Source organism: Megascapheus bottae, chromosome 7, assembly GCF_031878675.1.
Source record: "Megascapheus bottae isolate mThoBot1 chromosome 7, mThoBot2.hap1, whole genome shotgun sequence".
In the NCBI taxonomy this organism is placed as follows: domain Eukaryota; kingdom Metazoa; phylum Chordata; class Mammalia; order Rodentia; family Geomyidae; genus Megascapheus; species Megascapheus bottae.
The window spans coordinates 9,296,959-9,324,896 of NC_143515.1; the positions used below are offsets into that span (position 1 = coordinate 9,296,959).

General features: G+C 51.9%; 2 protein-coding genes across 3 annotated transcripts in view; both read left to right on the plus strand.

The window, feature by feature from the left end:
* Positions 1–339: 339 nt before the first annotated feature.
* Positions 340–14,092, plus strand: Prom2 (prominin 2). The gene is made up of 24 exons (XM_090336102.1): positions 340–696; positions 1,252–1,301; positions 1,691–1,893; positions 1,988–2,108; positions 2,341–2,404; positions 2,615–2,704; positions 2,978–3,186; positions 3,429–3,503; positions 4,337–4,400; positions 4,626–4,785; positions 5,000–5,152; positions 5,586–5,709; positions 6,612–6,703; positions 6,841–6,925; positions 9,279–9,425; positions 9,826–9,897; positions 10,623–10,715; positions 10,843–10,896; positions 11,122–11,202; positions 11,339–11,407; positions 12,165–12,254; positions 12,471–12,577; positions 12,870–12,942; positions 13,918–14,092. The coding sequence occupies exons 1-23, from the start codon at positions 456–458 to the stop codon at positions 12,931–12,933; spliced, it is 2,508 nt and encodes an 835-aa protein (XP_090192228.1). The 5' UTR covers positions 340–455; the 3' UTR covers positions 12,934–12,942; positions 13,918–14,092.
* Positions 14,093–19,781: 5,689 nt separating this feature from the next.
* Positions 19,782–27,938, plus strand: part of Kcnip3 (potassium voltage-gated channel interacting protein 3) — a 71,431-nt gene continuing 63,274 nt past the window's right edge. Inside the window, exon 1 of one of the 2 annotated variants that reach the window (XM_090336399.1) lies at positions 19,782–19,902. In XM_090336399.1, coding sequence (XP_090192525.1) covers positions 19,800–19,902 — 103 coding nt within the window. In that variant the 5' untranslated portion in view covers positions 19,782–19,799. The remainder of the gene's footprint in view (positions 19,903–27,938) is intronic. The other variant, XM_090336400.1, reaches the window with a different exon arrangement.

Sequence of the window (27,938 nt, forward strand, 5' to 3'; positions counted from 1 at the left end):
TGGCGGGGGCCCTGGGGACAGAACAGGCCCCAAAGGCATCAGGGAGCCCAGGCCTGAGGATCTGACGAAGGAGCTGATTAAGTAGGTGCCTGGGCTACTGGGCCTGGACGTGGAATAGAATATTTGCAATTGGGCCACATTAGCTAATTCAGCGGTCCCAAGGTGTCTCCCTTATGCGTTAGGGGAGGGGAAAGCGCGCCTGGTTTTCCTCGCACAGTCAAGGGCATTTGGGCAGGCCCTGCCCCCTACCCCGGGCCTCCGCCCCTGCCCTTCCTACGCTCCCGGCGGATGCCCAGGTAGCTCCGGAGCCCAAACCTGTCTGGCCGGTTTGGAGAGCCCCGGGAACAGAGGGAGGAAGGCTGCCGAAGGATGCACGGCCTGCCTCGCGCTCTCCCGCACCCTCCGCAGCTTGAGCCAGACTTGCCTGCCCCGCGGCCCACCCACCCGACCCCACGATGCGCGCGCCAGGCCTCGTGGCGTCTCTGCTGAGCCTGGGCCTGGGGCTGGCTCTGGGCCCACCCCAGGAGGCAGCCTTCAGCTGCGAGTATCTCGGCCCCGCCGAGCGTCTGACGTTCACTCCCGCCGCCCGAAGCCGGTGGCTGGCCCCTATGGTCCGCGCGCGCGGGCCGCTGGACCCTCTCTATGGCACCGTGCGCCGCTTTCTCTCCGTGGTGCAGCTCAACCCCTTCCCTACAGGTGAGTGGCTTCCTCCCAGCCGTTCTCCCTCCGCAGCCCGGGTCCCCAACCAGCCCTTCTCCTGTGCTCACCCAGGCACTTGGAAGGCAGCATCTCCCCCCCCCAATACCCTTCACATTCTTTTATCTCAGTAGTTCTGGTCTCCAGAGGCAGGTCCTGGAGAAGGGCTCCAGAGCCTTCTCCCGTCACTTTGAGCAAGCCTCTTTTCCCCTCGGAGCGTGAACTTCCTCTCTGACTCAGAAGATCATGCATGAGATGGTTAGACCTGTTCATTGTCCAAGCCCAGTGACACTAGGGGTCCAGAGGCCCTGGACAAGGGGATAGGTTTCCAGGACAGGCCAGGTCCTGGCCTTTGCTGGGTGGAAGAGCCTAGCTTAAGGCCCAGCTGTCCTCTTCTGTGGTAGCACTGAGGCCCTAATAACATGGCACAGGACCCCAGGACACCGCTTTCTCCAAAACCCACCCTGGCCTGGAAGTAGAGAAAGAGCAAGGCAGAGATTGTCCCCAAGTCTTTAGCCTGGCTTTTTTAAAATTTTTTTTTTTTTTTTCTGGTAGAGTTGATCAAGGCCCTGCTAAACAAGCCATCTTCAGTGAAGGTGGATGAGGTGAGAATCCAGGGGCAGGTGCTAGGGGAGGAAGTTCTGGATGAGCAAGGGGGCCCTTCCTGTCCAGTCCAGCCCACATTTTTCAGGTGTTTGTCCTGTGTGGGGTGGGGGATGGGGGTGGGGGTGAGGAAATCCCTTCCCTTCAGCAATGGGTGCTGTGGGGACAGAGTTAGGTTCAATTAGCAATGAGGTTCAATGTGAGCCCAAGCCACCCTGGACTTGGGTTTTCTTGCCTGTAAAATAGCTATTGTATAGCTCTTTCCTGGGTTCACCAGGATAAGGGATATGTACTTCCTTTGCTTCAAGCTTCCCTCTGGAGTCAGTGGGGAGCTGGGACTGGCTAGAAGTGGGGAACAGGACTACCCCTCATGCCCTACTGTCCTGCCCAGGTGGTGCGGTATGAGGCGGGCTACGTAGTGTGTGCTGTGATCGCAGGCCTCTTCTTCCTGGCAGTGCCCATCGCTGGGCTCTGCTTCTGCTGTTGTCGCTTCCACCGGCGTTGTGGGGGTCGAGTAAAGACGGAACACAAAGCCATGGCCTACGAGCGTGCCACCCTCATGGGTTTCTTGCTGCTGACCACCTTCGTGCTGCTGTGAGAGGCTGCCCAGGTCAGGAGGGAGGCTGAGCCGTAGCTAAGACCCGGGGGCATCCTGCAAGCTGCTTCCTTCTCTCATCCACTCTCACAGGGTTGGCATGGTCTGTGCTTTTGTTACCAACCAGCACACACATCAACATACAGGTACCAGTGTTCACGCTGTGTCTAAGACCCTGCTCGGCCTTCAGAGAATGATGTCTGATATCCCTGAGGTGAGCACTAAGTAACCCCTTCATCTGCATGGAAGCACAGGTCCAGGCCAGACAGAGTAGAGTGGGTCATCTTTGATTCTCTGCAAAGCAGAGTCACTTTCTCTGCATGCCTGGCTGCTGTCTCCTGCTGCAGAGTCTCTGAAATGCATAGAGCTGAGCCCATGGGGCCCTCAAGAAGAAAGGGGCTGCTAAGGGACTGGGAAAGGTGGCTCACCACTCTGTGTTTGCCTAGGAGCTGCAGACCATGGCAGATCAGTTTTCCTTGCCCCAGAATCGAGTCTTGGAAGACCTGGATGGTAATGGTTACAGTTGGCTAATCCCAGAGTTCCCTGCGCAGAAGACTCCAGCTTCATAGCTGGAGTAAAGCCCACTGGGGAGTCTGTGTGGCAGTCACTCTGTGACAGGATGAACAAGCCAGCATCACCCTGCAGAGCCCGGGACTGGTGGGGGGAGGGGGTCCTGAGCCCCAGGGGTACCCTCCGCACAGAATGCCCTGTGATCTCCAGGTGTTGGGGAGCGTCTTGGGAATTTAATTCATAACCAGCTCAAAGGCAAGGTGTACCTGATGCTGGCCTCCATACACAGTCTGGGCCAAGGTGAGCTGGATCCCTTCCCTGCACACAGGTGGGCCTGGCAGGTGTGTCTTCTAAGGCACACATGCCTTCCCCCCGCCCCAGCCCTCGGTTTTCCGCCCCACCCATGTCTTTTCTATCCCATTATCCAGGATTCTGTCTGCAGCTTCCCTGCCCTAAGCAGTTTCCACTGAGACTCTAGAGGTTGGGGGAGAGAATGAATGTTTTCCTTCCTCCAAGGCTGCTAAGGATGCTAGGAAAGGTGGAGGCTCCTCAGGCCAGGTGTGGGTCTCTTAGCCCTGCAGGCCTCCATGGACCACCTTCAAACCCTGAATGCCACCATCAAAGAGCTTCAAGATGGACAACAGCATCTGGAATCAGCTGTGCGAGACCACCAGCAACAGCTGCTTACCTTGCTCCAGGATCCCCAGTGTCAGGGGAACTGCAATGAGATCCTGAGCCAAGTTTATACTCTGGCGCTGGGCGCTAACTTCAGCCAGGTGCAGGTAAAGGACACAGGCCTCTCAGGGGCTTAGGTAAGCTGGGGTGTCTGCTGCCCCCAGAGTATTTGGAGAACCCAATGGTTTGGGGGTTTCCTGAGACTCTCCTAATTTCCTTTTTTCAAGATGTCTTTCCCTTTCCCCAGGATTAGTGACCATCATCCTGGGCCTAGAGGGGGCATCTGCTCCTCTCCTCCTGTAAGATCTTTCACAAGCCTCTCCGTAGAGCTCGCCATCTCTTATTTCAGGTGACTGAATTGGACGATGCCCTGATTGTGCTGAAGGGTGTTCCAGAGGCCAACTTCTCTAGCATGGTCCAGGAGGTGAGTGCTCGTCTGGACTCTCTGAATGCACTTGTTTGGGGGCTCACAAATGAAGGGCCCCAGTTTCCTTCCCCCATTTTGAAACAGGAATTCAGCTGAACTGAAGGCTTGAGGGCACCACTGTCACATGGTGCCTTAGAGGCCCATTATGCCAATGTGCACACAAGTCAGGTGTAGGGTGGCAGGCAGAAGGGGCGGTGCTTTGTGAGTCAGCCCCTGTGACCCAGGGCCTGCTTTGGGGAATCAATGAGTCAGCTTTGCTGGATAGCTGGAGCAGGAGATTCTGGGAATAAGGAAGTGGAAGCAGAGGTGGAATGACCGCTGCTGGTGTAGGAGGGGTGGGAGAGGTAAGAAGATGGCAGAGTAAGCCGCTGAGCTCTAGGAAAGGGTTGGGATAGAAAGAAGGGGCTGCAAGCCAGTTGCTGGTGGCTCAGGCCTATAATCCTTGAGAGCTACTTGAGAGGCTGACAACTGAAGATTGTGGTTCAAAGCCAGGAAAGTCCATGAGACTCTTCTCTCTAATTAATCAGCAAAAAGCCAAAAGTAGAACTGTGGTAGAATACCAGCCTTGAGTGAAAAAGCTAAAGGACAATGCCCAGGTCCTGAGTTCAGGCCCCAGAAATGGCATTTCCTCCTTAAAAAAAAAATTGTCTGCACGGATCAGTGTTTGGGAAGTTGAGTCAACCTGGGCCAATTGAAATCTCAAACCAAGAGATTCCCTGCAGTGGGAGCATCGAGTGCCCAAGCCCTCCTTCTGGGCCTGGTGGTTCCAGGGTCTTAGGGTGAGACACCAGGAGGAGGCCTGGAGGCTCAGCACGACTTTGCTTCCACAGGAGAACAACACCTTCAATAGCCTCCCCCTTCTGATTGGCCTACAGACGGCCAATATGGTCAAAGGTAAGTCCCTGTCCAGGGCCAGGCAGGCTGCCCCACCTGCCATTACCCTTTCCTCCTCCCTGTACCCCACACGCTTTCCTAGATGCTTGCTAAGAGGAGCAGGCAGTGGAGAGGGGGGGAGGGGGACTTACCTTCCTTAGCTGCCCTTCCTCGATGAGTCCTGGAGGTTCACCCCTGGTTCTGGGTGTCCCCACACATACCCTAAGCTTCTGTGGCTTGGGGCAGATCTGAAGAGAGCAGTGTCTGGGCAACCTGAAGGTGTGAGGATGTTAGCCACAGGATTCCCAGACCTGCAGGCAACTTCCCGCTGGAGCCAGACACTAGGGGAGCTGGAACAGTGCAGTCGCCCCTTCCTGAAGAATATGCGGAGATATGAAACATACAGGTGCGAAGAACCCAGCCGCTCGGTTACCTTAAGCCTTTTAAACCAAGACCCACTTGGCTGTGTGTCCCCGAACCCACGGGGACAGTGAAGTGCTGTACTTCTCAAAACCCCAGCACCAGGTTTAGAGGCCTACCTAGCTACCAAGTCCCATGCTGACCCCTTCGGAGCCCACCTGCCCCCCTTCTCAGTGAACCCCATATCTTCTCTGTGGCAGGTGGATCGTGGGCTGCGTGCTGTGTTCCACAGTCCTGCTTGTGGTGGTCTGTAACCTGCTAGGCCTCAGCCTAGGCACGTGGGGACTGACAGCCAGAGAAGACCCCAGCCACTCAGAAGCCAAGGGCGAGGCAGGAGCCCGCTGCCTCCTGTTGTAAGGAGGGGCTGGGAGAGGAGAGTGGGACCCCAGGCCAGCCAGATTCGTCATGCTTTCTCCGCAGCTCCTGGTGCCAGGCAATTGAACTGGCACCCTACACAGCGGTGGTGCCTGGCCCAAGAGTTTCTTACTTCTCACATATATTAGGGTTCCCTCTGCCATGGGTCTTGCCTGGCCATGCTATGCCAGAGATCTTTGGAATAGGTTACTTCCATGGGTTTTGAGTACAGGAGGGAATTGTCCTGGTTCCTTGGGTGAAACAGCGTGCCATCCATTGAGATTCCAGATCTAGCAAGGGCTAACACTAGCATAGTGGTGTGGGTAGGACAGAAGTCTGGCCCAGGGAAGCCAGGCTCTATTCTCTCTCTCTCTCTCTCCCTCCCTCCCTCCCCTGCACTCTTTCTCTCTCCCCTCTCTTGACCTCCCCCAGAGGTGTGGGCTTCAGCTTCCTCTTCTCTGCCCCACTCATCCTCCTGGTTTTTGCCGCCTTCCTGGTGGGCGGCAATGTGCAGACGCTGGTGTGCAAGAGCTGGGAGCGAGGAGAGATCTTGGAGGTGCGTAACTGTCTCCACTCTGGGCCCATAGGGAGGTAGAGGGAGAGGGGAACAAAGCAAGGAGGCTAGGAGAAAGTGGGGGACCGAGGGATGTCAAAAGGAGAGCAGGCCAAGCACCAGTAGCTCATGCCTATAATCTTAGCCTCTTGGAAGGGCAAAAAATAATGAGGATAAGTGGTTCAAGGCCAGCTTGGGCAAAAAAAATTAGGAGACTTTTTCTCCTATTTCTAGCTAGTTTCCAATAGTGATGGCATGTGTTTGTCATCCCAGCTTCATGAGAAGTGTAAATAAACAGATTGTTCTTGGGCAGGAGGCAAGACACGATTACAAAAATAAATAGATAGATAAATAAATAACAAGCACAATAGAGGGCTGAAGGAATGGCTGAATAGTAGAGTACCTGCCTAGCAAGCCCAAGACTCAGATTTCAAGTCCCAACATCACCTAAACAGAAAGAAGAGAGGGGATGAGTGGGAAGGAGAGGAACCAGAGAAATGAAGACAGGAATGATGAGGAAAGAGACAGAAAGCCATGAGTAGACTGAAAGAGAGAGAACTTATGAGCCTCTGGGGTACTGGCCAGACTTCAGGCAAGGACCCAAGTGGTTACAGCCACTCTGGCCCCGTTTCCTCTCCCAGCCCCGAGCCTGAGAATTCTGGGACTCAGTGGGAGCTGAAATGCTGGATAGTTGGATAAACAGGCCATTCTCTTAGAGACTCGAGAAGTGTCTTATAAGGAATCAGGGCCTAAGGTCATTTGAGTTAGCCATCAGGTTTGGGCAGGAGTCACGGGGGGCTTTCCCACCCTAATGTCTCCCACACTGGGTAGCACCAGGCCTTGGGGAGTCAAGGTAGCCTTGTCTCCTTCCTGCTTCATGCCCCATTTGTCCTTGTCACCCGAAGTTTATAGATACCCCAGGTAATTTGCCCCCATCCATGAACCTGTCCCACCTTCTGGGCTTCAAGAAGAACATCAGTATCCTCATGGCCTATCAGTGAGTGCACAGCCTGGGCTGGGGGCTAGGGTGCAGGGAGGGGCCTAACAGAGGGACAGAGGTGGGTGCCCAGTGTGGGTGACATCACCCCCCATCTCCCACTCCTTGTCTTCTTCCTGGATGTTCACTCTCTCCAGGCAGTGCAGGAAAGGAGCAGCACTCTGGAAGGTTCTACAGCTCAATGACTCTTACGATGTGGATAAGCACCTGGATATCAGCCAGGTAAGAGAATGTTCTGGAAGCTTGGAAGGGCCCCTTCTACTAATCTCCCTCCTCTGATCTTGTCTCTGTGGAAGCACAGTCTCTCTGAACCCAAGAAATCTAAGCTCTGACAATTCTGCCTCAGGGCCAAGATTCAGGCCACAAGCTTGGGACCCGATGAGGACAGGAGTCAAGGACAGGTCCACGTGTTGTGGGGTGGCTGTGTGAGTACCCAGAGGCCAGAGAAAGCGGAATCCAGCAGAGGTCGTAGGAGGAAAGGAAAGTGAACGCGTGTGTGCATGCTTGTCCTGACTGAGGACAGGCATTGCTTGGCATGAGCAGCACCAGAATGGCAGTGAATGCCGCGGAACAAGTTGGGCTGTTGATGGAAGAGGACATATTAGGGCTCCTGCAAAGTCACACAACCAGTAGGTGGTGGCAGCAGATCCCAGCCTAGCTGGACTCCCAGCACGGTCTAGCTCCCCTGGGAGGGCTTACTTGCCAGAGGAGGCACAGCCAGTGAGAGTGGAACTTGCAGGTGGGTGCAGAGCTTCCGGCACTTTCGGATAATGCCAGAGATAGTTCTGGAAGCAAGGAAAGGCTTCATCAGAGAGACATACTTTGATCTTGTAGTTCTAAAGGTGTTCAGAAACGGAACCTTTCTTCTTTTGATGCTTCAGTATGATAAGGGGAGAGGTCCCCAGGAAGCCATTTCTCACCCCACTTTCTGCATGCCCCCTACACATCGCTGCCCACATAAAGCTTCCTTCTAATTTTGAATGGTCCTAAGAAACCCTTCCAACCCCTTTGGATCAGTGCTCCATCTTTACACACAGTGGAGCGCAGCTTATTTTGCTTAGTGCCTTAGCCAACCCCTCTTCCAGAATCTTTGACCAGACAGAAGGTTCTTAGAGAAGGCAGTATCCTGGTGCTGGGCCAGAGATAGTGCCTTAGGACTGGTACACACACACACACACACACACACACACACACACACACACACACACACACACACTGTCCTCAGAGGAGGTGATAATGAGTTAATGAGGCAGAGATTAGCAAGTCAAGATGGGCTTTCCAGGGCACCAAGAGGCATTGTCTGTTGTGCACATCCACATTCCCACATCTGTCTGTCACCTATGCCTAAAGAGCTACCATAAAACCCTGCCTGGGCTGGGAGTATGGCCCAGTAGAAGAGTGCTTATTAAGTATTCATGAAGTCCTGAGTTTGATTCCTTGGTACCATATAAACCGAAAAAGCCAGAAGTGGTGCTGTGGCTCAAGTGGTAGAGCACTATGCTTGAGAAAGCTCAGGCCCTGTGTTCAAGCCCCAGGACTCGCAAAAACTAAACAAAACCCTGCCTCACCTGGGCACCAGTGGCTCATGCCCATAATCCTAACTATTCAGGAGGCTGAGATCTGAGGATCATGGTTCAAAGCTAAGCCCAGGCAGTTAAGTTCCCATGACTCTTATCTCCAATTAACTACTCAAAACCAGAAATGGCACTGGCTTTAAGTGGTAGAGCAATAGCTGTGAGCCCAACAAGTTTAAGGACAGTGCCCAGGCCCTGAGTTCAGGCCCCATAACTAACCAAAATAAAATCCTGCCTCTAAGCTAGGCACAGACAAGTCCAAGAGATGCTCATCTCCGATTAACAAGTTTAAAAAGCTCGTTAATTTACCTCCAAAGAACTGGAGGTATAACTCCAGTTGTATGGCACCAATCTTGAGAAAAACAAAACAAAAACCCAAGAGTATAAGGCCCCGAGTGCAAGCTCCAGTACTAGCACACATGTAAAAAAGAGGCCCCACCTCTGACAGGGATTAGGATTCCTCTTCCCAAGGCGAGGCATCCTAGAAATAGTGAGCAGAGTTGGGCTGCATTCTCTGACTTGGGTCTTTCCTGAAAAGGTGATTGTTTCCTGGCCAATCATTCATTCACAGCCCACACACTTGTACTTTGCCACCACACTGGAGCCTCTGCTCTAGATCCAGAGCTTGGGTAGTCAGTCAGGCAAAGCTCCCAGGATTACGGAGCTGACAGCAGTTAGCAAGTACAATAAGCTAAGAGACTCAAAGTGCTAGGAAGGCCCTAGCACAGAGAATATGAAAAGCTATTTCATATCAGGTGCCCAGGGCATCAGGGAAGATCTGTGCTATAGTCCAGTAGCCAGATTGGGGCCAGAAAGGGGCTGGATGTTAGGGAAGGTGACCAGCAGAGGTGTCCTGGGAGCCTGTCTGGGGATAGGAGTTGGGAGCTATCTAAGACAAGGGGACCTTGAATAATCAAGAAGAGTCCTGAGGGGCCTGATGACACTGGCCTGGGAGAAACATCTCCAGGATTCTGGCTCAGCAACTTGTCTCCCCTCCCTAGTATGCCTCAAAAATGCAGCACGAGTTGAAGGGCTTCAACGTGGAGATAAAAGATCTGGACCTGCTGAATCCCGAAGCCCGCCAGGACCTGGAGTCGCTGCAGAGCAGCGGGATAGAGAAAATCAACTACAGTGACTTCCTTGCTCAGGTCAGCAATGGGCCCCGTAAGGTAACCTCTGTATTCCTGGGATCGCCTCCTGGTTGGTTAGGAATGTGCTAGATCATGATCACCTCTCCCGTCCCCCTCCCCCCACCGCCCCGCTCACCCCCCACCATCACACATGGTCCCCACCCCAACAGCTCATGTCGCTGTTCATGGTACTGAACCTACGACTGCCAAGAACACTGGTGGGAAACTGCCTCTTCCCCACGTCACACCAGATGTGCTTCAGGGATTTTTGTTTCCTTTTCTATCCCACTGGAACTGTCTGAAATGTTTTTACAGTGCCAGGTCAAATCCATTAGAACCAAAATGTCTTCATAGACAGGTCGAGCAGGGTGGGAATGCAGAGGCTGGGAAGGTCAGAGTTTATCCCATCTGCCCTCAGATCCAGAAGCCTGTGATGCAGACTGACATGCAGCAGTTGATCCAGGACTTGGAAAAACTGGCCCAATCCCAAGTGAGAAGGGAACAGAGACCCTACTTGACAAACATCGGTCAGGAGTCCCTGGACAGGAAGGTGGGGATGCGTGGTTGGGGACGGGGTGAGAGAAGAGATGAGATGGAGGATTCCCACCACCTTCTTGGGTTCTTCACCCTCTTACTAAGCTTGGAGACGTAACGGTGTCTCTATGGACTCAAGCTCCACCACTAATGGGGTTGCATGGCCTCTTGAAGTCATTTAGCATCTCTTGGCCTTCATTTTTTCACCTCTAAAGAGGACCGTCTCCCATCTCAAAAAAAGATATAGTAGTTGATTTAATGTCACACAGCTGGGTAAGCACTTCTCTTTTTCACACCATTTGCAGGCTCTCCTAGGACAGGTGCCTTAAGGACCTTGCAATGAATCAGTATGTCAGCTGCCCTTCAGGGGAGGAAATGGCATTTTATATTTGTAAATATTTAGAGATTCAAAAGCTGTCATTGAGATATGAGATCCCACATCAGCCCGTATCCTGGGTAGGCCAAGGAGCATTCACCAGTTTCAATAGGCACCAAAGGAGTGGGGGGGGGGGAGGTGATACCCAGTGCTGTGTGGTTGGCTTAGGGGCACCCAGCAAGCCAGGGAAATATGTAGAACTTGGACTAAGGTTCCCAGAGCCCAAGGCAGACCCTGGAGCTTAAGGAAGCTTTGATTTTCTGCCTTTAAGACTAGCACTTTTTACCTCCCCTGTCTGCTCTCAGGACAGTTCTGAGCTGGAGCAGCAGCTGCAGGAGGCCACCCAAGAGCTCAGAAACATCTATCAGGAAAAGGTTGTCTCCCAGCAGAACCTAATGGTAAGTTTGGAGGCCTAAGAAGCGTAGGGGAGAGGGTAGTAGAAGAGAGAGGCCCCTGGGCTACTGATGCCATTTTTTTCCCCTGCACCATCACTGCTCCTAATTAGCCCTGATTATACCTCCACAGGCTAAGCTTAACCTGAGTGCCAGGGCACTGGAGTCTGCTGCTCCAAATCTCCAGGTAGCTACTGAGTTGGAGAGGATTGAGGGTGGAGATGGGACTAAGAGGGTAAGGTGGGTGGCAAATCCTTGGAGACCTGGATCATTGACCTACCCCTCCCCTCCTCTATGAATGTGATATGCTGGGCATTATGTTGGATGGATGGATGGATGGATGGATGGATGGGCAATGAGTAACTGCTTCCTGGCAGTACCCTGTATGGGAACCCTTTCTCCTCTCCTCTAGCTGGACACCACAGCTGTCCTTGGTAATATCACCTTCCTGAGAGGAGAGTTGCCTGTCTTTATCAGCCACGTCATGAAGAATGTGAGTGGGGCTGGAGAGTTGCCTCCAACACAGAGGAACTTGAGGCTCGCACTCCAGACTCTTCTACCCTCCCCTCACTGAGGCTCCCAGAAGAGTGTGGATGGCTGCCAGCCCAGGCCTCTTCTCTTTCCCACAGGCAAGTAAATGTTTTATGAACCGGGAGCTGGACTACTTCTCCCAGTATGTGGCCTGGGTGAGAGAAGAGGTGAGTAGAGGTACAGACCCAACCTGGCCTCAGGGCAACCATGCCTAGTGGATCAGCTAGCTGTTCTTCCTGTCTTATGGCCCCCTGGAGCCTTTTGGTGATACCCTAGACCTTTAGAATTAAACCCAAGCTTGGTTCTTTCAACCCCTGCTCACTGGCTGGACTCTGCATAACTTGCCTCTGCTCCTGCCCCTCCAGGGGGCCTTTGTGAGCCGGGGTGATAATGGCTGTCTACAAGGTACTGTCCATACCTTCCTCCCGTGTCCTTCCCTGAGCTGGCTCCCTTTGACCAGCTCTTGTGAGGCCAGCTTTCTAAGCCTACCTTCTGCTGTGGCCCTGTGCTTCTGCTGCCTTGGCATCCACACTAGTCCTGTAGGGGGCTTGAGGTTACTCTCAGTGTCAGTGTACTCATGAGGTGTGTGTGTTGTGCGCATGTGCAGGCACATACACAGCAGTGTAAGGTCAGGTGTTTGCACACACATGTTGCCTCTCCAGGGAGAGTGATTTAACGCCTTGCCAGGCATACAACAGGGCCATAACACAGGTGAATAGACACAAAAAGCTGAGCAAGAAGCCTGTGAGTGAGTTCCTGTCTCCTGTGTCCCCACATTCATGTCTGTGTGTGGCCTTGTAACTGTATAAAGTATGGGAAGGCCCACTGCCGTGTCCCTGGGCCTCTTGGTGTCCTGTCAACCTCTCCTTGGAATATGGGATGCACAGCTGCATGCTGGGTATGTCCATATGTACCTGACCTCAGGTGACTCAGCGAATTGCGACCTGCCAGCCCCTGTCTGGAGTCCTGGACAATGGTCATGTGATCCTGTGTGACATGATGGCTGACCCATGGGTGAGTGTCTTCAACCCGTTAGGCTTGGGGATAATGAATCTCATTCAAGGAGCAGACAAAGCTGGGCTAAAGGCCACACATGGTCTCTACTTGGTTCTGCCTCATCCCCTTGCCAAGTCAGTGCAGTTGCTGTGGGTACGGAGTGGGCAGGAAGGCAGTGTCTTCCTGCCCGCTGCTGCCTGGCCAGGTGAGCTGATCTCCTATCCTGCTGTCCAGAATGCCTTCTGGTTTAGCCTGGGGTGGTGTACCTTCTTCCTGATTCCAAGCATCATCTTTGCTGTCAAGACCTCCAAATACTTCCGTCCCATCCGGAAACGCCTCAGGTGAGGGACTGCCAGGACCAGGGGGGGCACTGGAGAAGCAGAACATTTTCCCCACATTCAGGCCCTACCCCTCTTAAGACTCAGACAGAATAAGGTTTGTGGTCTAGCTTTGAAGTGGCCTGTGCTTGAAGGAGCTCCAGGGCCTGTCCCACATCCTACTACATCTCTACCCTGGCACAGCCTCCTGGGACTCTTCCTGTTCCCTGGAGGGTTTGCTGAAGTAGGAACCTCGGGGCTCTGAGTTTGCCCTTGTGTTAGGACTGGGAACACATCTCCTTCTGTGATACCACAGCTCCACAAGCTCTGAGGAGACTCAGCTCTTCCATATCCCTCGGGTCACCTCCCTGAAGCTGTAGAGCCCACTGGTGAGTTTCCTCAATTCCTTACCGTTGGGGTGGGGGGGCTAGCAGGGTGGAGTGGGAAGGAGCTAGGAGCTGGGGCTGGGGGGGGGCGGTCTCTGAATCTCAGGAAGGCAGGAAGGTTTAAGAATTTGGTGAGGTCTAAGTGTTATCAGTGGTACTTGACAGGCCTGAGCTTTGCTCCTCTACCATTTGTTTGCTTCTTAATCCATGACATAACAAAGCATTGCCCCTCCTGGACTCAGCCTAGACCAGAGGACATCCGTAGTTCCTGCCCAAGAGTCCAGGCTGGCCTCCAGGCCTGACTGGTCCCTGGACTCCAGCTTTCCTGTCCCCATCTTGCTTGTTGTTCCCTTTCCATCTCTTGCTACTCAAAATCTCTTCATTCATCCCCACAATGGCACAACTTCTGCTGAGCTAAAGAGCTAGCAGGTTCTTCCATGTGTCTAGCCTTTTCCTCCTTGCTACAATACATGAGTACCAGAAGGGATCTGCTTCCCATCTACTGGAAACCCTTCTCCAGGTCCTTGGCTAAGGCAAGGTTGTGCCCTGCACAGCCCTATCTCCTTCCACCCTCCTATTCCCAGGCCTCACCCTGCTTCTGTTCTAGCTCCTTGTCTCTTGTCCCATCTGGCTTCCTTGTCTGCCCAGCTTGCCTCCTCCTCTCCCCGTTGCTTCTTTTCTTTCCTCCACAGCAGTAATGTTCTCCCATGTTCCCTTCTTTATTTTACTGGACTCAAGGATCCCTCCTATCCAACCAAACTCATCATGGAAAACCTCCACGTGGGAAGTCTGCTACGTCCCAGCTCTGGGCTGGCTTATGGAGCTCTGCCTCATGTCTCCCCAGTAGAGTGAGAGGTTTCCTTGACAGGTGTACCTTTATCCCAGGCTAGAAATAGTAGTGCTAGTTCTAGCTTCTCCCTGAATACTGGTTTCCAAAGTAGAAGAATTATACTAGGGGCACCCTTGTCTCCCCTGAAGGTAGCATTTCCATCGATGGTCCCAACGAGCTTTCCCAGGAGGGGTCCGGTGGCCAGAGCTGCTTTGTCCATTCTGTACGTATACCCTGGGGTCACTCCCCCATGCCAGACGCCGAGGTCCAGAAAGGTTGAAGAGGAAGAAGAGGAATGGATGCATCTCAGTTCCATTAAACTGTTCTCACTTCTCTGAGCCTTGGTTTTGGTCCTTGAAGCCAGTTCTTCCGAGTTGGAATTCTGAATTCTGTTGGGATTTAATGAGAGTTTCTGGAGAGAAGAACTCAAGAGATTATGGAGCAGTTGGAGTGGGGCCTGTCTAGGAGCATGCTAGTAGGAGCCACGGACCAGGATTCACTGCCAAACCCTAGAGGCCTAGCACTGGACAAATAGTCCAGTTGGATGGGAGATACTGTTTATGCTATGACTCAGGGCCAAGGGGCTGGGTGGGGGTGGGGGGGTACAAGGGAAAACAGATCCTTTCCAAAGGCCAAAAGCCCTTTAATATGGCAGTCTGCTGAGTTTCAGAATGTCTATATTCAATGCATCTTATAAACAAGCAATGCATATTCCACAGGAAATCAGGATGTGTGCACATGAGGTATTGATACTATGTAAGCACATTCTCAGACAAGTATCCTTCAGTGTGGTATGCCATTACTTATTCTTATCTTTTCCCAGAAGGCAGTTTATTGTTTCTTTTTGCATTTGGATTTGGTTTTGCTTGACGTGTTATTCCTTTGTGTTTTATTTTGTTTTGGCATTTGGTCCTCCCCTCTGGACTGGTGCAGAGGAAGCGGCACCCTGCATTTTTAACTGTGATTCATGGGATTTAACCAATGGAAGGAGAAACATTGGAAAAGAAGCACTTTCACTTCTCTCCTAGAATTGCTTATCTCTTGTCTATGTGATCATAAGAAGCATAATTGTTTTTAAACCTCACCTCCTTATGTGTTTGGAATCGCAGTGATCCGTTCCTAATGGCTATTTGTGTTCCTTAGAGTTAGTCTTCTTACATACTGGGTGGCTTTTGGTTGAGCTTTGGTACTCACTGATTAGGAATAATCTAAAACCTGAAATGAACTTTTCATCCTATGTGGAGATTATCTTTACATCTAGTCAGTAGGTCTGGATTTTTTTAAAAATACATTTAACCAAAGAAATGATTTATAGTGCTTGAAGGCTTAGTCCACTGCAGTTTATTCAAACTCCTAGGGTGAAGTCTAACGCATGAAAGATTTTCCAAGTATGCCCTTCTCATGATGGGCTGCCTGTCTTTTAACCCCAGAAGTTGTTTAAAGGTCTCTGCTCAGCATCTTTGCTGTATCTTCTCAAATCAGCAGACCCACAACAGTGGGAGAGAGCCTCAGAGCCAGGCACTTCTTCCTGGTTCCCTTCTTTTTTCCATCTTTGCTCTAGGATTTGCGACTGCATATTGTTCCCCATGATACTCTTCAATCAGACTCTAAAGTACACATGCATCACTTTAAAAGGCACATACATACCTCGGAGCAGATCTTAAGGTTGTACTCAGCTAGGAATTTGATCTATATTGGCTTGTCCATACTTATCAGAAGTAGTAATCCTAAGAAGACAGCACAAGTTAACTGAGATGGTCAGAATGCTGTGTGATGTCTATGCTACTAATGTACTCTCTTTCTCTGCCATATTTCTTTTCTAACTTTCCTATTATCTTTACTTAAAAAAAGTAGTGGTCCTAAAAATTGATCATTTGGAATTAGAAATCAACTGCACTACAGGTTAGCATCCTTCTTTGAATCCTTGCTTAACTCCCCAGGCACTGGCTTCGCAAAGGAGTTTGTGCAGAGGGCATTGCTACGAGCATTCGTCACCTGGGGTGGGTGTGGGACTCAGCAGTTGACAAAGAGCTAGAGATAGCCACAAAGAAAAAGAGATGACCCCGATTGGAAAATGTTGGGATATAATATACAGTATGAATGCTACTTCATACTTGCCACCGAGCCTTTATGGTCAAGTCCTACCTGTTATCGATAGTCTCTGAAGGGGCAGTGATTGACCTATGAAGCTTTGGGACTGGTTCAAGGTCATATAGTTGGACAGGGTTCCCTCGTCCTGACTCTAACCCTGGAGGTTTCCTCCCGGATGTGTGGCCTGTCTCCATTTCCCTTGGGCATGTGGGAGGGAGGCTGCCCCCAGAGAGGGTTGACTCAGATGTCCTTTGCCGTCCTGCAGAAGGAATGATGACAGATTGGGAACCCTGGGAGTTCTGCCAGATGCTCCACCTGGCTACTCTGCACAAGGCCCTTTGGCTGATTTTACTAAAGAAACACACATGGGCCAGGGCATCTGAGGTCCTAGGTGACCCGAACGGCTCTAGCTGACTCCATGAATGCAAAAGGAGTGCCAAATGCCTGGGCCTAGAATCATCCTGAGCAGGACACGGGTGCACAGAACTATCAGTCTAAACAAGGAAGTATGCCGAGCAGAGTACTTCATGTGAATTAACAAAGAGGTAGGCATTGGCCAGGCACAGTGGCTCGTGTCTATAATTCCAACTATTTAGGAGTCAAGAGAATCAATGTTTGAAACCAGGCTGGGCAAAATGTTAGCAAGACTCCCATCTCAACCATTCAGTCAAGGTGTGCTGGGTCACTCTTGGAATACAAGCTACTTGAGGGGTGCTGAGCCCAAGGTCGGGGAGGCGAGAGGCCTACCCTTCACTTGAAGCCAGAAGGACAGAGGCCTTCAAAGAGCTTCTGTTCCCTGCCTTCTGGATGTACAACAGCTTAATACCTTCTGCAAAATCTACAAGGTGGGAGTGTTGGCTGCCTTGGCAGGGGGAGCAGAGATAAGGAGAGGGCTGCTGGCTCAGATTAGGGTGCCTGCGAGTGCCGAGTGCCGGGATGGGGTTGCTTAGTTCCAGTTCCGGGAGACCTCATCTGAGAGAAGGTGGACCTTTCACTGAGCCGTGGAGGTTTCTTGGTCTCCCTGGGAGAATTCAGCTACAGCACAGCTGGAGTCCAGTCACTTGTGCCCTGCCCAGCGGCCTCCAGAGCAGGAGCAGGCTCAGGGGAGGACTGAGACCCTGCTATGTGATGGGAAGTGGTGGGGACCAGGACTGTTCCCCAGCTCAGAAGCCTCCTGGACCCGCCGGGCTCCATGGCTGTGGGAGAGGACCAGAGCCTGTGAAAGGCGCAGCAGAGGCAGCCTCAGGGCCTCCCAGTCCACAGCTGTGCCAGCTCTGCGTGTGTGGCACCTCTGAGCTCTGCGGCCCCCAGCGGATGGCTTTCCATGAGGCCACAAATGTCTTTTGAGCTCTGGAAAAGAGAACGCTTTCTAGGCTTGGTGCGACTGTCATGCAGAGGGGATTTGTTCATGGACCAGGGGGGTGGGGAGGGGGTGAAGGTCTTAAGAGCATTTCCCCCCTATCATCTCCAACAAAAGAAGAGGCCTAAGGGAAAGACATGGGGCCGGTGGCCCCACAGAGCCCAGGTAGGGGCGGGTGTGAACTTGGGCCTAAAGTGGAGAGGGTCATGAGCAGAAGTCAAAGATGATCCAGAAGACCTCGAGATTGGTGGGGAGGAGCAGTGCGAACCTCCTACCCAGATAAAAACAATAAAGGCCCCCATGTTGCCCTAAACAGCTAAATGCTGCCTCTTCAAATTCTGTACCTTAGGAAACTCTTCCTCTGTCCAGACTTGACACCCCCTCCCCCTCCTTCCTCTTCCAAGCTGCCTGCCAGCTGCAGCTGAAACCCATCAAGCCAAAGAGCTGGCCTGAACCCCACACAGGATTCCTGCAGCCCGCCTGCACACGTGGGACACGCCTCCAAGGCCTTTCCAATACTCCACAGACCTCCTGGAAGAAGTTTGTCACTCTCAGAATCACAGCAGGGCCTCTGCTCCCACCTTTTCTGTTCCTGGCTCCCCAGAGATTCTAGGGGACCCCTGGAAATACCGGAGGCCCTGGAAAGCAAAGCACCTGAGGGACCAAAGTAAGAAAGAAATGAGGGTGAGGTGAAGTGGAGGTCCTGGCAGGGGTACATACAGCCATGTTTCTGTTTCGTGGGTGATACTCTCCCAAGGGAGGGTGGCATTAAAGGCTTCCCGAAACCCCAGGACCTGCTGGGCCCAGAAGGACAAAGCATAGCATGTAGCCTGCTCGTGATTCTGAGGAAGGCACCTCTGAAGAGTGGAAAAACAGTCTATGTGCCAAGCTCGGACTTGGTGGCTCTCCAGAAGAGGCAACTACATGGGGTTTGAGGCCGCTCTGCCCCAACTCCAGGCCGGGCCATGAGTAACCAACCTGGACAACTTCCATCGTGAGGCTTGGACTGCGCGTGGACTTAGAGCTGGCCAGTGGGGGACACCCAGGGGACACCCACAGAGCTCCCTTTAGAATGGAAGGAACTGTCTTTGTATACTGGCTTTTATGACTTGGGCAGGTTCTTTCACTTTTCCCGGTTTCACCATGGGAGAATGAGATAATGACACTCCAAGGCCACCTGGAAAGCTCAAAATGCTTAGCACATCCGTCCTGTAAAAGCTTGCCTAGAGTAGAGGAAGGTGGCTGAGCCCAGCCTAAAAGGTGGATAGCTTCCCCTTGTCCAGTCAGTGGGAGGCCTACCCTTGAAGTCCTATTGGCCAGACACGTGGGCTGTTACCATCTCTGAGCACAGTCCACACCTCAGTGAGCCTACAGCCCTGCTCCTTTTCCTCCCCTGAGAACTAGAGTTAATTGGCAGGCTCAAAAATGGGGGTGGGGGGAGTGCACAAGTGCTTGTATGCCTGCTATAAAGGAGGGGGTGGTTCAGGGCTTTGTTTCCATGGGAACCACTGGCACAGGCTGGTTCCTCAGGGCACCAAAAAGGGAAACTTGGCTCCTAGGTGATTTCCCTAAGGACTAAGAAAATTCCCATGAGCTTGTTCTCCCTGGGGGCAGGGAGAGACCCTTCCCAGAGATGCTCAGGGCCCTTCCGCCCCTCTTCTGCCATTCCCCCGCTTCCAGAGACCTAGTAAGGGTCATCAGCTACCTGAATGTAATCCCAACTCAGAGCCAGGAAGAGGGGACATTTAGGAAGAAGTGTAAAGAGCGCATGCTTTGGGGAAGCGCCCACTGCAAAGCCTGTGAGAAGTGACAGGGTGAAGAGCTCGAGATGAGAGAGCTGGGGGCCCCTCGTGATGTAGCCCCAGGGGTTTCCATCCTCTCTGGACAGCAAGCCACAGCAGAATAGTGTCTCCAGTGAGGACACTCAGAGGCCAAGCATGAGTGTCCCAAGCTCAGTCCTGAGGTATCCGAGGGTACCCAGAAGATTGGGGGGTGGGGGCTGGAATTTGGCCCCCAACACAGCTTTCACAATAGGGTGTGTGTGTGTGTGTGTGTGTGTGTGTGTGTGTGTGTGTGTTAGAGCAGAGGAAACATACAGTCAAGGGCAGGGAAGAGACCAGAGCATCTAATAGAGGGAACTGGACTGATTAAGAGGCAAGGATTAAGAACCCCGTAGTTAAAGCCTGGGAGTGAGGGACTGAAAAGAAGCAAGGTAGATTTGCACATGCCTAGGTGTGTGTGTGTGTGTGTGTGTGTGTATGTGTCCACGAGAGAGAGAGAGAGAGAGAGAGAGAGAGAGAGAGAGAGAGAGAGAGAGAGAGAGAGAGAGGGAGGGAGGGAGGGAGGGAGGGAGGGAGGGAGGGAGGGAGGGAGAGAGAGAGAGAGAGAGAGAGAGAGAGAGAGAGAGAGAGAGAGAGAGAGAGAGAGAGAGAGCGCGCTCCAGTGCGAGGGGAGAGGGAGGTGGAGGAGGAGAGGAGCAGGAGGGGCGGAGCTAGAAACCCATAGGGAGGAAGGGAGGGTGGAAGGGGTGGGCAGGGGGCGGAGAAGTGCGGTGACAATCGCTTCTGGGTCCCAGCAAACATGAGGCAGCTGGCAGTCAGGCCCGGCAGTCCAGCTCACTTGCGCTGCGAAGCAGGGAGGTCGCTGACAGTTCCATATAGTGACCAGGATGCATCGGGCAAAGGTATGGCTGGTGTGGCTGGGACTGCCCGGGCTGGGGGCCAGGCGGGCTCTGGGGATTGATCTTGACTCCTCCTCATTTCTCTTTGACCCTATCCCCTGCTGTCCCTTATAAAGGGTAGCTTTTGGAAATATGAATGTTGGGGTGCCCTCCCTGGGGAAGGTGGACTCCTTCCTGGGCTCACCCCCACCCCCCACTTTAGATGAATGGAAGAGGCTTTGGGTGTTTATTAAACAAAAACCAAGCTGAGCCAAGAAGAGATTTGAAGTCAACTCTGTGCTGGTCCTGCAGTTTAGTTCCTGGGGCAAAAGCCAGAGCTGTCAGCCCTAAACCTGGAACCCATGGCTAGAAGGGTGACAGGAATGTGGGAACACCGAGAGGAAGTGTCTTGTGTCTGGATACTGGCCAAAGTCTGCATCTTTCAAGTATAATCAACTAATTAAATAATGTCCTCTTGAGATCTTAACAAGGACACACGATAGTTCCCCTCTCTGTACAGTTCTTGAGAGGTTAGAAAGGGAAGAAGCACGTATCTGGCACAGAGTTGGAGAAACAGTGATGAGATGAGGGGGAAGATAAAGAACGGAATGAGGAAGAATGAGAGCAAGATAAGCTGTCTCCTAATCCAGAAGTCTGGCCTCATATTCTGTGAGCAACTCCCATTCCTGAGAAAATGCTTTGGAAAAATGAAGAAGCACCAGGATTAGATTTGGCTGCTCATAACTAAACACCCCAAATATAGTTGTTGGAACAGGTCGGTTGCATTTTTATCTCATGCAGAAGTTCGGAGGAAAGCAATAGAGGGCTGGTATGGAGGCCCCACTCCCCCATCAGCAGGGACTCGGGATCCGTCTGTTTCACTGGCTTTCATCCATGAGGTTACCTTAAGGTCCAACATGGCTGCTGGAGCTCCAGCCAGCACATGAGGACAGCAGGAGGAGAAAGAAAGAAGAGCAAAAGGAGCTAAATGAAATCAGAATCTCGTGAATTAGAAATCATAGATATTAAGCTGACATCTTGCAGTCTCTCCTCCCAAGAGGTGAGACTCTCTCTCTCTCTCTCTCTTTCTCTCTCTCTCTCTTTCTCTCTCTCTCTCTTCTCTTCTCTTTCTCCTCTCTTTCTCCTCTCTCCTCTCTTTTTCTTTCTCTCATGCTAGAACTGGGACTTGAACTCAGGACCTTGACACTATCAGCTATTTCTTTCAAAGCTGCCATTCTACCACTTGAACCACACCTCCACTTCCAGCTTTTATTTGTTGGTTAATTAGAGATCAGAGTGTCACGGATTGTCCTGCCAGGCTGGCTTTGAACTATGATCCTCATTTCTCAGCCTCCCAAGTAGTTAGGATTGCAGGTGTGAGCCTCCAGCACCTGGCTTTCTGCCTCTCCTCCATCCATGAGAACAGAGAGTCCAGAGAGGGCTTCAGGCCATGCTGCCCTGCTCTGTCCAGTCCACTCCCCAGAAGTGTCAGGAGGATGGGCAGAGGTGATGACACAAAGCTCTCTGAGCATAAGTGGCAGGGCTCAGCATAAACTCCCGTTCCCTTTATAATGGTAGATATACTGTCCAGTGCCCCAGCAATTTCCAGGCAGACAGGGCATATGCAGGGAAATTTATCACTCTGGGCTATGCTTGTGCAGTACTCACATTGCACACGCCATGTCACAGGCTTCAGGGCTCTTGTTGTGACCCTGAATGGCCAGGCTGCACATGTGTGCACACGGCCTGCTCTGTCCACAGCAAAGGATGGCTCCCCTTACTTTGTTTCTCCTTTTCTGGCCCTAAGTTCTAGAGGTCATTCTGGGAGCTTGGCCACCGCTACCCCTGCCAGATAGGCACAGTTAGTGACCCAACACCTGCAGGTGCATGTGATCGAGTCCTTTGACCATTATGACTTTCCCCTGACCTCTACCCTCCCTTCACCTGCCTCCGGGGCTCTAGTGAATCTCACATCCTTATGTCTGCTAGTGGCTTTCCTGTGTCTGACCCAGCCAGGGATGAGAGTGGATCCCACACCTGTGAGTGCTAAGCCTGGTGGGGACACTTGTCCCAGGAGAGGTGCCTCTGCCCCCTCCCCACCCTGGTTTCTCCCCCACACTCCACAATCACCCATTCACCAGTCTCACTTAGCCCTGGGAGCCAGCACTGAGACTTGGGGGTAGGTAGCTGACCACAGCACCAGGCCTTCCACAAGGTCTTAGAAGGCTGGGACAGACCAGAACCTGGGCTACTCTGTAGTGGGTATGAGGCTTCCAGGTGTGATGGCTTTAGGGCAGTTAGGAATTTCTCTGGCTTGGTTTCCAACCTTCCTTCAGGACACTAGTGAGAAGTGAGCCCCAATTCGCTTCCTGTTTGCAAAGATAGTAACTGAGAGCCCAGTTTGGCCTGAAGAGGGAAGTGGCTCTCTTCAAGATAGTCTGGAGCCCTTGAGTTTTACCTGGGCCCTCATGCAGGTACCAGGGAGCTTCTAGTACTGTCCCCTCCCTAGCGGTGAGAAGACAGAGGCCCATTTGTATCCAGTGTTGAGGCTGGGACTGGAAGCCTGCTCTGTCTCACTCCACAGCCCAGAGGGGTTTTCAGAGAAGACTACAGGGCCGGGTACATACCTTTCCCCAGGTAGAAAGGAGATGCTTCAGTCCAGCCCTGAGACCTAGCTCTGGATCTGTGTATGGCCCACTGCGCCTTACAAACTGGCTAGTGAGTGACACATATGGGCCTCTAGCCAGACACATCTCTTGCATTAGTCACACAACTGAGCTACTGTCTCTGCTTCCTGGGCTACAGATCCAGGAGTTTGCAGGAAAGGACCCCCAGCACAATCTTCCACAAGAGTGCAGTGATGGTTTGCTAACTTGGGCTAGGGTCGGGAGCACCTGACTTTGCTAGACCTCCAGATTTCTCTGGTGGGAGAGTCCCCAGGACATAGCCTCTGCAGGGGAGAGGTTTTCCAAAGCAAAGAAAGAGTGGGGAGAGGAGCTGCCACATTTGCTTTGACTGGAGGCCCAGACCCAAGCAGGAAGAGGGCGCAGCGTGAGTGACTCACTGCACTGCCCCCGCCAGCAAACGGCCCCAGCTGACTGATGTTTCCCTGAACAGGTGGATCTGTCAGCTGTGATCAGCCCACATCTCAGAATGCCACAGAGCTGTCATGTGACAGGGAGACAAACAAGGGAGAGCTTAGCAGACACTGGAGGACAGTGAGAGGGGCCCGTCCCGCAGCTCAGCCAGCCCAGCCTCCCCTCCCATCTGTCAGCTTCCTGACCCACCCTCAGTGAAGCAGAGCAGCTGCTGGACTATGCTGGCCTGTCTCCAGCTCTCCTGTCACCCTTATCCCCTTCTTCCTCTAGCACATGGACAATGGGTGATCTCAGGAGCAGATCTGAGTCCCCCAATCTCCCGCCCCCTAATACTGGTGCCATGTCTGTGCCTACATCTGTCATATGATCCTCTCCCAGGATGGGTGCTCACAGAAACAGCACCAGCAGAACAATGCCAGCCCATACTGTGCCCCACTCTGGCCTTAGCCTCTCCATCTGAGCAGAAAATAGGCTCATGGCTTCTTCACAGGTTTTAGCTGGGCTCAGAGCCTGTTTGGTGGCTAGCAGTATCATAACTGGGTACCTTGTACCTCACATCCACACACAAAAGCCAACTGGCCCCTTACACTACCCCTATTCTCACCATTTGGCTCTGAAGAACCCTGGCAGCAGGAGGTTTCTGGGGCGGGCTCATGGCTACCTTAGTTGTTAGTCCTGGCTCACAATCGAGTGGCTCTGGGCTCGGCCCCAGCCCCTTCCTCCATTTGGTTGTGTCTGTTCAGACAGCTAACCTAGCTCCTCTGCGCTGTACTTGCCTCCTCTTGCTAAGGGAAATATCACTGACGTAGAGGACTGAGATCTTTCATCAGTCCCTGCTCATCCATTCACATGATAGACATGTGAATGTTCGTAGCTTTTGGTTACTGACTGGAGCCTGGGAAAGACAGGTAACACAGGATGGGACCAGTGGGCAACTCAAGTCAGTCCCTGGGTTAGTGGGACCTTCTCCTTATCAGAGGTAGTAGAACTGTGTCCTGGGTAATTCTGCAGCCATCTGACACAGGGCTAGAACAGTGCAGTTCTCTTTCTTCTGCTCCAGAGCTCTGAGGGATGAGACCTAGGCATGTGTACGTGCGTGCATGCATGCATGCATGAGTATGCATGTGTGAGTGCGTGCGCATGCACACAAGAGCATGCGCTCTCACAAGATGAGCTACCTGGCCCTACCCAAAAGTGGATGAAAACCTGACTCGCCAACCCACAGGGGCCCTTCACAACACAGCTTCCCCCACCCCCGCCTCGCTTCTGGCCATCTGTCCCCAGTGATAGAAATAGAAGGAACAACAACAAAAATGAGTGCTGTGTGAGGCAGAGTCCCTGTGGACAGGAAGGGGTGATCACAGGTCAGCTCCACATCTGATCTGTCTGGGACAGTCCCAGCTGACCCAGGCTCTGATCTCAGGGCAGCTGTCCTCTGATGGGCAGGCAGCTGAGATCCGCCAGCTCGACCGTCTAGGTAAGGCTTTGGAGTTGTCCTTACCCTGACTCATGTTTCTGCTCAGTTTTCTCTGCTGTGCTTTTTGGGGTTATCTTCAGCCGTGATGCACTAAAGTATCTGCTCAAGGGCACCCTTGGTGGACCAGAATGTCATGATTCCTTCTTCTCACTAGATGGGCCATGATCTTAGGTCAGAGACAGCTGCCCTGTGCTGGCTTAGCCTCTTAGGAGCTAAAAGCGGGGAGCCATGAAGTGAGATGAGATGCCCAGGTCATAACCAGACCTCTGCCTGAGTGTGCCGAGAACTCTGCCAGGGAAGCCAGCCATGAGGGGTGGCTGGCTCTCTACATCTCTGTGAGGACAGATTTCTCAGTAACTGGGGTGGCAGTTATCCATACTGCCCACATCAAAGGGATCTGAAATACCCAGCACACTACAGCTCCACCCCATTTCCACAGCCTCTCCCTTCCACCCTACCTCTCCTAGACGTGGGACACTCCTCAGCTGGCCTCCTGCCTCATTGTCCCCTCTACACCATCGGGTCACCTTTCTGAAACAACTCTTTTTCATTGGGACTTGGGTAAGAAAGAGCAGCAAGGATGGAGAGAAAACTGTGCCCTTGGGAAGAAAGCTGCCCAAACTATCCGGCAGGTGTGAGAACCTTCTAGAACAGGGCTATCAGGGGAAACATAAGACAAAATGCACAGACATCATTTAAAATGTTCCCCAGAGGTACATTAAGGAAAATAAAAGACAAGAAGTTATTTCTGATTTTTGGGTTAATAGATTGTCTTTAACCCAATGTATTAGTAACGAGCTAGTTAACGTTCTTGAAAGTAAATATGGAATGCTCTAGAGATTCGTAATGCTGCAAGTTTATTTGCACAAATGTTGCAGTCATTTGGGCAGTCATATGCTCAATGGCCACATGTGGCAAGTGACCACTGTGTGACACCACTCAGCTCTGGAGCTGCTAAGTGACACCCAGCTGGGAACAAGGGACACAAGTTTTGTCAGTGCTACATTCCAAGAGGGTTATTTAGTTTTAAGGGAAAATAGTGGTTCAGACCCTGGCAGGGAACCCTTTTGGCATCACACCATGGTGATGGGTAAAGAGATCTGTGTGTGTGTGTGTGTGTGTGTGTGTGTGTGTGTGTGTGTGTGTGTGTGTGATGCACCAGTATTGAGGCTTGAACACACAGCTACAAACGCTCTTTTAGAATTTTCACTCTAGGCTTGTGCTCTACCAGTTGAGCCACACCACCACTTCCAGCTTTTTGCTGGTTAGTTGGACATAAGTGTTTCACAGCTTTTTCTGTCCTGGCTAGCTTCGAACCTTGATCATTAAATCTCAACCTACCAAGTAGCTAGGATTACAGGCGAAAGCCACCAGGGCTCAGCTCTCTCCTCCTTATAAAGTTTGTTGGACTCAATCACAGTGAGTCTGCTCTACTGACTTATTCTAACCACTCCTACAGGTTCTGTAAACAGCATAGTCCAATTAAGTTTCCATCCTCTTAATGCCATGAACATAAAATTTCGGGGATTAAACTGCAGCCTGAATTTGGGGGGAACAAATCACATTCAGATGATAACAGCTACCTGCGTCCTTGTTGCCTTGTCTGCCTCCGACTATGTGATTGTTTTTTTCTTTAAATTAACCTGCACGTATTTAATTAACTCATTGTGGTGCAGGGCCTCACACAGGCCAGGCAAGCACTCTACCACTGAGCCCCATCCCCAGCCTTCACATTTTGAATATTAACTCCTTCTATGGAATTTTATTTATAAATGTAAATTCCTTCAAGATGGAATCTTTACGTCAGTTGTGTCAACACAAGGCGCAGAACAGCTCTGAGGTGAATGGCAACACAACAATGTCATAGAGGTATAGCAGCAGTAGGTTCTCACCTGCCACATGGCACTTGCTATGGCTTTGGGCTGAGGCCACACCTCTGCACAGGGGAGGGTTCCGGAGCACTTGAACAGCCCTGCCTTGGAGCCAGCAATTTCGGTCCCTCCCTCCTTCTCTCCCCCCTCCCCCAACACCTGATGCTGAACAAATTAGGGTTGTTCCTATTGGGCTGCAAGGGACAAACACACATCTTAGGGGACCTAGGGTTGTTTCACCAGAAGGTTGAGGAAGAGCCTTTTACAGGATTGGGTTCAGGTAGACGATGAAGGTGATTCTGAAGACACCCCAAATTTTGCAATTGATGAGGTACTCAATAAAATGACTTTTTTTTTTGGTCAGCCATGTGGCTTGAACTCTGGGCCTGGGCTCTGTCCCTGAGCTATTCAACTAAAGGCTAGCACTCTACCCCTTGAGCCATAGCGTCACTCCTGGTTTTCCAGTGATTAACTGGAGCCTCACTGACTTTCAGGCCCACCCGGGCTTTGAATTGCGATCCTCAGATCTCAGCCTCCTGAGAAGCTAGGATTACAGATTGAGCCATGGGTGCCTAAGATGACCTTTTTAAACTGAAAAAAAAATTTAAAAGAACCCTAAACTGGCCAGGAGTTTGACCTAGTGGTAAGAGTGCTTGCCTAGCATGCATGAAGACCCAGGTTCAATCCTCACTACCATATACATAGAAAAAGCTGGAAATGGTGCTGTGGCTTAAGTGGTAGAGCTCTAGCCTTGAGAAAGTCCAAGGACAGTGCTCAGGCCTGAGTTCAAGTCCCAGGACTGGCAAAAAAAAAAAAGTTAAAAAGGCCTAAACTTAGGTCAGCACGCAGTAGGGGCACCCTTCCCACCTCTTTCACACACAGAGGCCCTGGAAAACTTGGAAGGAAGCTGAGATTTGTCTCTGGCCTCAGGTTACAAGCAAGGTGCACACAGAGTGGTCCTATAAGCCACCTGCAGCCTCTACCCTTGAGGGAATGCCGTGAACCTCTTTGTTGATCCCCAGGGCCATATCTGGGACATGGCTCAGAACACCCACACTGTCAGATATGCAGCAGGCATTCCCTGGGACCCCACAGCCTTCCTCCTCTGCTTTCATTAGTCATTGCCCCCCTCCCATAGTCATGTCCTGAGGCTATGTACCATGGTGACTCCAGTCAAGTTTCTCAACAACGCGGGCATCAGGCAGGAAGAGAAGTCAGGAAAAGAGAACACTGGACGCTTTCACCCAGCCATTCATGAGGGCCTCGTTTGTGCAGTTGCTTTTCTTGGTTTTTTTTCTTTCTCATTAAAAAAAAAAATGGGGGCCGGGAGTTTGTCCTAATGGTAGAATGCTTGCCTAGTATGCACAAAGACCCTGGTTAGAGTCCTCTGTTCAACATAAATAGAAAAGGCCAGAAGTGGTGCTGTGGCAAGTAGTAGAGCGCTGGCCTTGAGAAAGCCGGGCCCCAGGGGCTCAGTTCAAGCCCCAGGACTGGCAAAAGAAACCCCAAAAACCAAAAAACCAAACAAAAAACTGTGGTTTTTAGCAGCCACCTGTAATCCTAGCTACTCAGGAGGCTGAGATATGAAAATGGAGGTTCAAAGGCAACCTCATG

Bases quoted from the DNA above. Each gene is read 5' to 3' on its own strand.
- Prom2 (XM_090336102.1), top strand. From the start codon at position 456: ATGCGCGCGCCAGGCCTCGTGGCGTCTCTGCTGAGCCTGGGCCTGGGG. The intron at 10,897-11,121 runs GTAGCTACTGAG...CCTCTCCTCTAG, and splicing joins CTGCTGCTCCAAATCTCCAG to CTGGACACCACAGCTGTCCT. The intron at 11,203-11,338 runs GTGAGTGGGGCT...TCTTTCCCACAG, and splicing joins TCAGCCACGTCATGAAGAAT to GCAAGTAAATGTTTTATGAA.